At 38.0% G+C, this 12239-nt stretch overlaps 1 protein-coding gene across 4 annotated transcripts in view; it reads left to right on the top strand.

Moving 5' to 3' along the window:
- Window positions 1-12239, top strand: part of VRK2 (vaccinia related kinase 2) — a 71850-nt gene that overhangs the window by 20959 nt on the left and 38652 nt on the right. For all 4 annotated transcript variants that reach the window (XM_006016736.3, XM_006016738.2, XM_025192031.1 and 1 more), the window contains 4 exons: window positions 429-516; window positions 674-779; window positions 2161-2253; window positions 11810-11942. In XM_006016736.3, the coding sequence (XP_006016798.1) occupies window positions 429-516; window positions 674-779; window positions 2161-2253; window positions 11810-11942 (420 nt within the window). The remainder of the gene's footprint in view (window positions 1-428; window positions 517-673; window positions 780-2160; window positions 2254-11809; window positions 11943-12239) is intronic.

The raw sequence follows: 12239 nt of genomic DNA on the forward strand, positions 1-12239 counted from the left end.
GCAGCCAAGGCTCTAGCTCCCTGGACTGGCTCCAGCCAGTCGGCCATAGGTGGCTGACCATCAAGTTAAACCATAAGGACACCTGAAAGCATTCTGTATTGGCCTGTTGTTTTCATTTTGCTTTCTGAATACATAAAGCTTTAGAAATACTTCATTCTTTCTTCATGTTCTCATCGCTGAATTCCTATTGCATTTTTATGGGACAGAAAATTATATGTTAAAGAAACATAGAGCTTTATTAATGTTTTGCAGAAGGCAAGACAAAATTAAAATTCCATTCTGAGTTTTTTAAATTGAACCCTTCTGTAAAAATTATTTTTTTTTCCTTTTTAATAAAGATTTTGAGAGAAGTTAAATTACAAGTTACACTGAGGATTCTCAATATCTAGCTTTAATCCTGTTTTGTCTTTGTTTTACCATGGTGACAGTACAAAAGTGGATGAAGCTCAAACAAATTCAATGTTTAGGAATTCCGGTATTCTGGGGATCAGGATTGGCTGAGTACAATGGAAAAAGGTAATAAGAAAGTGAATTGAATTCAATGCTCTTGGGCATAAAGTGGCCTGAGTATCTATTTTCAGTGAAAAGCAGGAAGTTTTGTTTTAACCTTGTTGAGTAAAGCTGGCTGCATTCTCTTCATATGAAGGTTTTTCTCATTGTATGTTTTTAATAGTTATAGATTCATGGTCATGGAAAGATTAGGTATAGACCTGCAAAGAATATTTGATGCTGAACGCAGATTTGAAAAAGAACTTGTTCTGCAGCTTGGGATCCGAATAGTAAGTATAGGAGAAATGAAATGTTTCTGTTTTGACATACTTTGTTTTTTCTAATGAAACCTGTTTTTTCCTGTAATGATATCTGTCTGGACCCCAATTAGGGTTCAAGTTACGGGCTTACATAAAAACTATGCTGAATTTGGAGCTTTACAGTGTTCTCTTAAAATGAATCACGCTTTCGTGGAACAACAGTGTTAACAGAAGCTGGATCTACTTGACATTAAAGCTCTATGTCCCTAAGCCAAAGTTCACTGAAGTCCATGAAGAGAGTCCTTTTGACTCAGTGGGCTTTGAATCAGCCTTTAGCTTGGAATAGCGACCAGATGTTGAAATATAGGTGCCAAAATCCATATTTAAATGCCTTAGTAAAGTGACCTGATTTTTTGAGATTTTAGAAACACCTTATTTTAGGCATCTGCGTTTGACAGTTTTAGCCATTGTGCTATCAGGAGTGCTGTTTTGTTTAACACAGTCTGACTGAGATTAGCCTTTTGGGTTATAGATACATCATCACCTTGATTTTTCTGGTCTCTCTCAGCTTGCCTAGATTATTAGGAGATTGTATGATGTTTCCTTTGAGGGCAATGGCATTTTTTTTGAGAGAGACTGGTATTGAATTAAAAATGGGCTTTTTAATGATCTAATAAAGGGCCTTTATACTGCCCCTTGATTATCCTCTCTGTATTCTGCCACTGAATTCTAGTCACTATGATTCTTTTCCTCTTGTATAAAATGACCTGCTGCAGACATGCCACTTCTTTTTTTGCAAAGTAAGAAATTACCACACCCTCTTCAAGAAAAAAAATTACTTATGAAGTACTGGGTGGGAAATAATGAGCAGGCTTAAGGTCCAGTATCTTGTGAGCCATCAGAATGAAAAATGAGTTTGATCCCTTTGGAGAGCTTGAAATTCCCACAGCCCTTCCATTGTTATAAGATATTTGTTTCAGTGAATCGTGAGATAAAAGGCCTTGCGATGACAACATTATTGCGAGTAAAGAGATTTTAAAGACTTCTTAAATCCTCTGGGTACTTACACAGGGTAAATTGTGGCCCAGTTAGCAGTCCCTTGCATCTCTGTGTCTGCTTCTAGCACTATGGAAGCAGAGGCAGGTGAACGGAGTGAAGGGGGAATGAGCTGAATCTTGCCTTTACTTCTTGACATACACCTGGCAAGTTCTTTTGTGATGGGTGTAAGTAGAGGAGCCTGGCAGGGGACTGTGACTCATTAATTCACAGTCTCTCTCCAGGACTTTTTCTAACTTAGAGCAGTTAATTGCCTCACTATCTAGCATGGGATGTAAGCAACTGAGGCTCATTGAATTTTGGGGGCAAGGAGGTATGGTGATAATGATGATAATGCTTCCTTTCTTCTTTTTAGTTGGATGCCTTGGCATATATACATGAAAATGAGTATGTCCATGGTGACATTAAAGCTGCAAATCTGCTTTTGGGTTACACAAACCCACATGAGGTAAGTACAATGTCACTTACACGTGCAGTTAGTGTAACACTTAGAATGTTTATTCATCAACAATAAGCCATACATTGTTTTTGCATTATGAGTCCATGTATTAAACGTTACAGGATCTTATTGTATAAACACTGCCTATTCAAGTGTGAATTGTTGGGTCAGATCCTCAGGCCCACAGTGCTTTTGCCCGGTGCAACAGAGGAGTGATGTGAGGAAAGGTGATATTCTAACTACCTGTTGGCTCCTCTGATTCTTAGGCTGCCAGAATATAACTTGGAGCAATCTCAGGCTTGTTCTAAATTGTGCCTTATAGAGCTGTGTAAAGACATTTCTTCAGGGATCTAGCCTATTGTATTCATAGCTTTCTGAAGATGTTTTTGTTTTCATGATATTGTATAAATACTGTTGTTACATGACTTTTATTTTATCATTTTCAGTCTAGACCGGTCTAGCAGATAAATATTATGAAGATATTTGTATGTTCTTAGCAGCACTGGGTGTAGAGTGCAGTACTTTAAGATGTTAGAGCTAACTATAAAATGAAAATCTTTTTTTCTAAAATGCACCAATTCAGAATTTTTGCTTTTTTTTCAGCTCTTGTCATATATTCTAATAACCATAGGGTGTCCTAGGGAAAATTGTTCAAAACATTACATTTTTACACATTTTTACAGTTTACTGCTTTTTCTTTTTAAAAGTTTCTACTCAAATTTTCACCAGCTCTTATGAATGCTTTGATTTCTCCCACCCTTTTTGATACTGCCCCCAGTGATTCACAAATAGAGGTTGTCTGATTATTTTGATACATTCAGAAATTGAACCATGGAACTACCAAGGACCTCTTGGTGTTTCTGAGTTCTCTTTCTTTATTCTAGAACTTTTAAGTTTTGCAGCTCATATGATCGTTCCACATCAACTTTTAAACCTCCTTAAACAAATGATTTAAAATGTTATACAGGCTATTTAAAATAGCTGCATATGTGCTTTTGTGATAATCAGTCCATCATATCCAATTATGGTAGCATTTAGATTAGTAAACTCGTCTCGGAGATATTTGGGAAACAAATCATCAACCACCTTAGCTATTAAGCAACTACAGTTTTTCCCACTGAAATTATTTTGTGTTGTACAGTGAAGATTTAGCAACTGTAAAGTTTGGCTGTGGACAGAGGTACATGGACAAAGGGCACATTCAAACAGTGTACCTGGGAGCAAAAGATTCTGGAGCAATAAGCTCTAGAGTTTATTCTTATGCATTAATCACATGTGTAGATGCATCCAGCATCTGTTCGCTGAGTCCCTGTTGATAGGAGCTTAGTTTTTAATAACTGCCAAAACTTTTTAGCCATATAACTTGGGAAGTATGGCATATGTGTTTATTGCCAAATAGTCTTTTTGCTTAGATCTTTATCCACCACTGTAGGACACAGTCAAATATTTGTCTATAGATAAGTTCTAAGTGTAAGTTCCAATAGAAAAAGATTAGGGATGGAGGAAATGTAATACCTGGCTGTTGGGCTGGAGTAGGCTGGGGATTAAACATTATTTGTAAATCCCCAGGCAAACAAAGAGAAGGCGTTAAGTGCTTACAATCGCAAGATGAGTTCAAAAAGAATAAAATTGACCAACCACAAGCTGAGTCACTCAATTACGTTCATATTATCATAGCTGTGACTTCAGAGGAGCTAAGATAATATTACACAAGCCTGGGATCCAGCCTACCATGGTTGGAAAAGCTGTGTGACGGTTTGTTGTTACAAACGTTTCAGGATAACGCTTACTATACTTAGCATGTACAGCAAGGGAGATGGCCCCAGGCCTGCAATAACCACAGGACTTTTGTTCATTCAAATGTAAAGGAATCTTCTGTGGGTAGTTTTCTCTGTTTTTCAATATATTTTATCCCAGTAGTTTGTTATGCATGCAAAACTGAGAATAACACTTTACCAACAGTATTACTACAATGTTCAAATTGGCAGGATTAAAGCAGACTGAGCACTGTAATAATCCTCCTCCTGGAATCTTCATTATAGGTCCAAACCCAGGAGCTGCATGCTTGCATAAATGCTGCTGAAGTTAGTAAGAGTTCTGAGCCTGGGGTCCTGGCAGGATCAGCTCCCGTATGGTTCACTGTGTATACTGCCACTCACAGTATATACTACCCTCCTTGAGTTCTGTATCCTGATTTAAATTGACTTTCTCATATGCTGCTTATCCAAATTTATCATCAAACTAACAAAATAATTCTAATACAATAAATGGCTTAGTCTGTCTGTCTGTCTGTCCGTCTGTAACGCTCTTGGAGCACTCTGATGATTGGTTTCTGAAACAACCAATCAGAGTGCTCCACGAGCATTATGGACAGGAGGTAATGCAGCAGAGCGCTGCCATTAAAGTGAGGATGGAGTCGGGGGGACGAAGCAGGGTTAGGGTTAGCAAGTTTCCCCCCCACCATCCATCTCCGCGAATTCTTGATGGGCAATTTGTTAGTATATCATAAGGTTTCATAGGGCAACTCCATTAACTGAATGGGGAGACTGAACTATCATTATGTCATATATTTTATAATACTTTTATATGACCAGTTTTACTTTTAATGCGGTAATGCTGCTCTAATGTCCCTACACACTTCACCTGAGGTTTGAACCTTTAGATATTACTTGGAGGATGGGTATTTTTCTATTACCTTTTTTATACCTGTAAAGCATTTTTGATCCTATTGTTTGAAATAGGTGGATGGCATTCAGTGCAGCCCATAATGTGACTAAGCTATTAAGTCAGGAGTTGGCAGAGTGAGCCATTGGCAGGGTCAAAGTAGAGTACAGGATGACTGGAGATATATCGCTAAAGCACATGCAGGCATTGCTGTGTGGTGTCTGTGTTGGGATTTGGGTGAGGGAGTGGTTGTTACAGAACATGACTGCTACTCTTAAAAGTTTATTCTTAAACTGATGACCTGTCAGTAATTATAGTAGCTTTACAGTATACTTTTAAATATTTAAAAAACAACACTTTTGGTATTTATTTCCTGATTCTGCTTTTAAATTTCAAGATTTAGGCTTCCAGAACTGGACATGTGCATTTGCAATCATATTTTGAATTGGTTCTTAACTGGCTATTTCCACATACCACTATAGTGCATGAAAGTTAGACAAACAGATCTGTGTACAGAGTTCCAAAAAATTATCTTCTGACTTACTACAGGGCTGAGAGAGCCTATTACTCTGTTAGTTGGTACTAAGAAAAATATATTCTTTTTAATGCATTCTTTCTCATTTCCTAAACTGCATTTTGAGAAGTTCTGCTGTTCTGTATTTTAATACTTTTTATTTTACCCTTTAAAATAAGTCATTTTTAATGCCTTTTTTTAATAAAGCATCTTGGAAGTTTGGACCACAACGATCACATTTCATGATTTCTTTTTTAGAACAACAAATATAACAAATAACATCTTAAATTTATAGTCATGTCTAAATCCTCTAGCAAGACAGAGAAACAAACAAAGCAAAGGTCTTGTCATTCTGTGACTTTCAAATGATGTTTAGAAATGGTTAGAAGATCAGAATCAACTGACCTCAGAGAGCAACTTGCTGCAAATCCATTCAATAGGTGGGAGCAAGGCCATTCAGTGAGTTACAGGTCAAAAGAGCAATTCTGCAGTCAATATGTTTCTTAACATGGAGCCAACAGAATGACTGACAATGGAAGTAACTTATGAGGGAAGAACGGATGAAATCAAGAGAGTCTTGCAAGCAGTCTTGCAGTGAGTACCCCTATAAATTAGGAGTAGTAAAGCACTATTTCAGTATTGTGCTGGGCCTAAACACAATTCACTACATAGCAATAGCTTTTTATATGGCAGAACAGAATGAGCATTATTAATATAGACCCCCAAATGACAAAGCTGAATCAATTAACCTCCTTAAATCCTGGTACTATTGCAAGGGAAAACCTGGCTGACTACCATCAAATAGAGGCTTAAAATCAGAGAGATCTTTGTAAATGGAACAAGCTTTGAGAGTGTGCCTATTAAACTGTTGTAGCATTATACTTACGGAATATTGTGGCAGGCATCTGTACCCTCACATCTGCACTGTTACCAATTTTTAATACAACTATCTTAATACTTGATGGGTTTTTTCTTAAAGATGCAGCTGCTGGAATTGGATTATATATAACCTTATGGCTGGGATTCTCAGGTAGAGATGTAAAATGAAAAACAAGCTAAAAGGGAAACCTTAAAAACAAAAACTGTAAATATTTTTAACATGAAAAGGCAAATAGAAGAGAAACACAGTTTTAAAATCTCCTTTTTTAAGTCCATGCCATGTCTTGGGGTCAGACTTAGGATTCTTAATGTTTGACATTGTCAGTATTCATCTGAGCCCTTTCTAATAAATTATCTTTACATGATGCATCCTTTTTGTTGTGATGTTGTTTGTTGCATATATAAGTTGATAGAATCTACATTTTCAGGTACAGTATTAAATAGTTAAGTGTTGACAGCATTATGGCCTTTCCCTTTAACAAATAAAATATAGAAGTAATCTCAAACACTGATTAAGAATTCAATAGGAAAAACAAACCTATGGAACCTCAACCATTTTCAGTTTAAATTTGAGTGGCTGTTCATCATGGAAAAAGTTCTTTCACTTTCATTAGGTAACCAGCCTTCATTACCGTCCCAGGCAAGAATGTCAATTTTTGGTATTGGCAAGGAACGTACTTTTGTAGGAGAGAAAGGTCTTCTGTAGGAGAGAGAGGTCGATCTACTGGCTTTTGACATGGCATTTATAAGATTATTCTTGTTGTGAAGGCAAACGACAGTCTGATACAAAAGGACAAAATGGAACAGAAAGTAAAACTACACTCGCTGAGTAGCCTCCTGCTTTTATGTGTCGTAGGCAAGATACAGTGCCCGGACAAATCGGTCACAAACAGGCAGCAAGATTTATAACCTTTGTATTTTGACTCACTTTCCTGCTCTGGAGTAACATCCAGTTGGCATAGTCTGAGCTCCTCCTACAAATTTTCTTTGTATGGTGAGGCTGGGCTTGGTTTATATTGCTGATGTGACTGGAATTATGGAGTTCATTTCCAAGTGGGAAAAGTGTGGTGTTGTGTGGATAGAATTCAAGAGAAAATGGAGAAGAGACAGGAAATAGAATGAGAATACAGTGACATGAGGAAAGGAGGACAAACCGTCTGAATAGCATGCACCCTTAGTTTTGGATTCAGAGGCTCTGTTAGGGATAGCTTGACATCCTCACTGGTCTAGCTGTTGCCTGCTTCTGTCATAGAATTTCTCCAGAGTTTATAGAGAAAGGTATCTGTTTCCTTACTATAAGGATGACCAAGATATCTAAGATTAGGAAGAAGGTAATGGGCTTCCTGTTCCCCTCTCAGTACTCAGAAGAGGGATAGTCAGTCCCCAACATCCTGAAGATGTTTTGATGGCCCTGAACATAATAATTTCTTTCTGCTTCTAGGATTTCCTACCTTACTGTTAAGCCCTGCTTCACTCAAAACAAACTCAATCCTTTTGAGTCCAAGTTACACAAAGGGAAGTTTAGGTTAGATAGTAGAAAAAAACTTTCTCACAAGGAGGGTAGTAAAGCACTGGAACAGGTTACCCAGAGAGGTTGTGGACTCTCCATCCTTGGAGGTTTTTAAGACCCGGATAGACAAAGCCTTGGCTGGGATGATCTAATTAACACTGGTTCTGCTTTGAGCAGGGGTTGGACTAGATGACCTCCAGAGGTCCCTTCCAACCCTAATTTTCCATGTTTCTGTGTTTCTAATTTTATATATAGTATGTGTACAATTTAAGACAACTTTTTTCCCCTTTTTTACTACTACAGTTCAGCCAGGTTTGTGCAAATTTAGCAAAGTATTTAAATCCTATGTCTTCCTCCCTTGGCCCAATTGATTGTATAGACTACAATGCTGTTGTCAACCTGTGGTCTGCAGATCTGTAGAAAAATGACTGTGATCAATCAAATATATGTGAATACCCATACTTAAATTCAAAGGAGTCTACACCTCCATTCAAAATGTCCAAAGGGGTTCGCACATCCATTTGATATTGTTTAGGGGTCCACAAATGAAAAAGGTTGAAAACCACTGCACATTTCCTCTATGGTGACCAATCTTCTTTTCCATCAGAAATGTTGATGTCAGGATCAATTTTCCCACCTATTTGTATTTATTTTTCTTTCTTCATTGTAGTTAGTGCTTTTTTTCTCCCCTTCCTACAATAATAACATTTAATTAAAAATCCCTGCAATGTGCAGAGTGAGTTAAAAGGGCACCCTGATTTGCATTACCAAAAGCTGACAGGCAACTAGGAAGAAGAATTATTTAGCATGGTAAAAGGGGTGTAATTAGGACTAATGAGATGAAATTAAGAAAAGGATCATTTACACTAAATGGGCCTGCTTCTGCTCCCATTGAACTTGGTAGCAGAATTGCTGATGGTGAAAATTTGGCTGCAAGGGAGTCAAAGGGAATTCTGTTGTTGACTTCAACTGGGCCAAGATTTCAGTCCTAGTAACTCCACAGGTAGAAGTTCAGCCCCACTAGGTGCATCTACACATGTGCTTTACTGAGGAGTTGACTAATTATCTCCTCAATAAAATGTCACAGTCTACATATGTGCTGATATTAGGTGCAGTAAAATAATTAACTCCGCTATAAAATAGTGCTGTTGGGGATAGTACTATTTTACAATGGAGTCATTTACTACACTGGAATAAATGCACATGTAGACAGTGACTGGGTGCGGGGGTGAGGGGCAGACTCCTGCCTGCCACCTAGCTGTACTTGCAGCATCCTCATGCCCTAGCCAGCTCCTCTGCTGCCCAGTGCTACCATCTGGAGCCCAGGGCTGACCCCCGAGTCTGCTGCCAGCCTGATGCTTCTCCACCCTGGCTCAAAGTGCTGATGTCCTGGGAAAGTGTAAAGACTGCATCTGGGAGCAGTTGCCTCTGGCTCAAAGATCTCTGGAGTTTATTGCCTCACGTTAATTGAACATGTAGATGCACTCACAGTTGTGAAAAATCTGTTGCCTGTGAAAGATGTGGAAACCTCATCATCAGGTTAGTTTGAACTACACCGGGCAATTACACTGATAAATGAAACTTCAGAGTGTTAGGCAAACCTTAGTGTCTTAGAGTTAAGCTGTTACATTTCAAAAGACAACAGTGCTGAGTACAAGCTTTCTTAAATTTGCCATCTCTCCCTGCTTCCATCTGGGCTGGAAGTGTGGAGATGCCCTTTTTCACACTATTGTTTTTCTTAAATGTCAAAATCAAACTATATATTAAAAGTTAGCCAGAGTTATTAATGGCTTGTGTTCACTTTGATCTCACTTTTATTTGCACTTGCTCAGATCTACCTGTCAAAAATCTATAGTTAAGCAAAAAATCTGAACTAAGAACATCCTTTGCAGCCTCTTCTCTCCATGCTAACCCATAGAGTATTCACTGGACTCCTGTCCACCCACTAAGCTTGATGATATAGTAGCTTGAATTAGTTCTTTTACCATTCTCACTTGGTGCATTATTGATGTTAGGCTCAATTAAGGTGGATACTGGAGCATCAGGAAATACGCTGGAGAATTCAGGAGAAAATCAAGTCAATCAGCCCAACAAAGCTTATTTCTTGTCCCAGATTTCCAAATGATGCCTATAGTCTTTAATTTTGTATCACAGTTCAGTCCATCAGGTAAAAAACATAATCGGTAATCTTAAAAGCTATCACCCTGCAGGAGGAGAGTGCTGCATCCCAGCTTACACGCTCCAAATAAGCACAGAACCTGCAGCAGAAACAGTAAAACCAAGAAAGCAGACATCCCAAGATCTGAAGCTGCCTGGAGCACAAACAGGAAGCAGTGATTTCAGCAGAATGTGTTACAGAACAGGTTTTCAAGGTTTTTTTTTTTTCAGAGGAAAAGAAAGAGAAACCCACCCACAGTGATATAATTAAATTAAATGTAAACGCTTCTGCTGTTTGCATATGCCTGGATAAACGATTTCTTATTAAAGTTAAAAGGGAAGAACGAAAGCTACTTTAGAATTGACTTAGAAAAAAATGTTACCTTTTATTATAATGTATTTGAAAGATGTTTATTTAGAAATTCTTTCCATTGACTTCAGTGGGCTTAGGAGCTGGATAATGGTGCATTTCATATGTGATCTCAATAGCACCCTACATGATAGGGTAATAGGTGCTATAAATATTTACAAAAAGTAATTGACTGTTCTTGCAATGGGTAATGTAGAAAAGCAAAGATCAGGTAGGAGTTTGAAAATCTGCTACCAAGAAAACCACCTCATTTAGTCTAAAATATGCAAGTGGTAAAATAAACATATCTACCCTATTATTCAGATTCTGAGGATGAGGAAACTGAGGTAGAGTGAGTCAAATGAATTTCTCAGGATCACAGAAAGTCAGTAGTAGTGTTGTGTGTAAAACCTCTTCTCACCCTGTGTCTGCTGATCTAACCCATGGCTGTCTTTTTAATAGATTTCTTGAAGAAAAAAAAAAAAAGTGGTTTTCCCTGCAGTAGTACTGTCCACAGTCTGAAGTATTAATATTCACTTGTGTAGCTACGTATTGTTGTTTTCTTTACGTACTTACCTACCAGGAATAATAGTCAAAACCTTGGGGCTTTATTTTCTCTCTCTCTCTAGGTACTTTGGTACATATAGGCAGGCATCTTGAAAAGTGTGCTAGCGCAGTATGTGTAGATAAAGGTGTGTGTCATAAGAAGCAAACTTGCTCTGCAGTTCATAGTAGGAGCCAAAACCTGTTCTCTGTTATACCAGTACAAATCCATTAAACTCTCTGAGTAATTCAAAGCAGAATTTGATTCTGTATGCTTTCATTTTGTTTTCAGCATAACTGACAAACATTTAGTTTCGATTGTTTATGGGGTTTTTTGTTTTGTTTTATTTAACCAAATGTGTCCTGTACTAGCTTACCGGCAGTAATAATAGTAAAGATGCAGCTATGATCAGTCTAGTGACTAGCAGTGCCATTGTCAAGTTCTGTATTCTAACTGGGATTTTGCATTTTAGGGGAATGAGGTACTTTTCACTTTTTATGTTTTTATAGGCCTTGCTATTGTAAACTTGTCTAATAAATCTTAGTTGGTGAAAGATTTGAGTGCGTGCGTGTGTGTGTGTGTGTGTGTGTGTGTTTAGCAAAGCGTGGAAGGGGTCCCATAAGCAGTATGAGAATAGATAAAAGACATATTGCAGTTTATGATGTCTGGATGCCCACCTGGAGAGAAGAGAGCTTAGGAACAAAGTAAAAAGACTGAAATCCTATTCTACTCTGAAATAAGATAAGAGTGTGGTAGAGGATGGATTTAAATGGGGAGGGCAGCTGTTACAGCCCCCAGTTGTACATATTTTATCCTGAGGCACCATTTGGTTTAATAAAATGTGGATCTAAGGCTGTCCTTAACCTACCAGTTTCTTAAGACTTAATTATAAAGGTTATACTTTCAAAGGACAAAAGCATTATTCATTTGTCTGTTCATGTCTTCCAGGTTTATCTTGCAGATTATGGACTTTCCTACAGATATTGTCCCAATGGGAACCACAAACAGTATAAGGAAAATCCTAGAAAGGGCCATAATGGGACAGTGGAGTTTACCAGCTTAGATGCCCACAAGGGAGTAGGTAGGTCTCTTTCTTCCTTATATATTTCAGAGGAGTGATTACAGAATGAGTAATCAGGATGCATAAACTGGCACATGTACTGGAGCAATGGCAGGTATTGTTGAGAACTGATCAAATCCTTATGTGAAAAGAGGTGACCATATCAGTAATGTTGCTTCAAGTGCTGATGGGAGGGGAATATTATTAAAAGTGAGAGGGCGCTGGGTAGATGATACTGGAAGGTGGAAATGGACCAGGAAGGTACAAGAGAAGTTTTACATTTAAAAACAGAGTTGGTATTGGTAATAAGAAAGAGTG

This window comes from Alligator sinensis, unplaced genomic scaffold (assembly GCF_000455745.1).
Source record: "Alligator sinensis unplaced genomic scaffold, ASM45574v1 scaffold219_1, whole genome shotgun sequence".
Lineage (NCBI taxonomy): Eukaryota > Metazoa > Chordata > Crocodylia > Alligatoridae > Alligator > Alligator sinensis.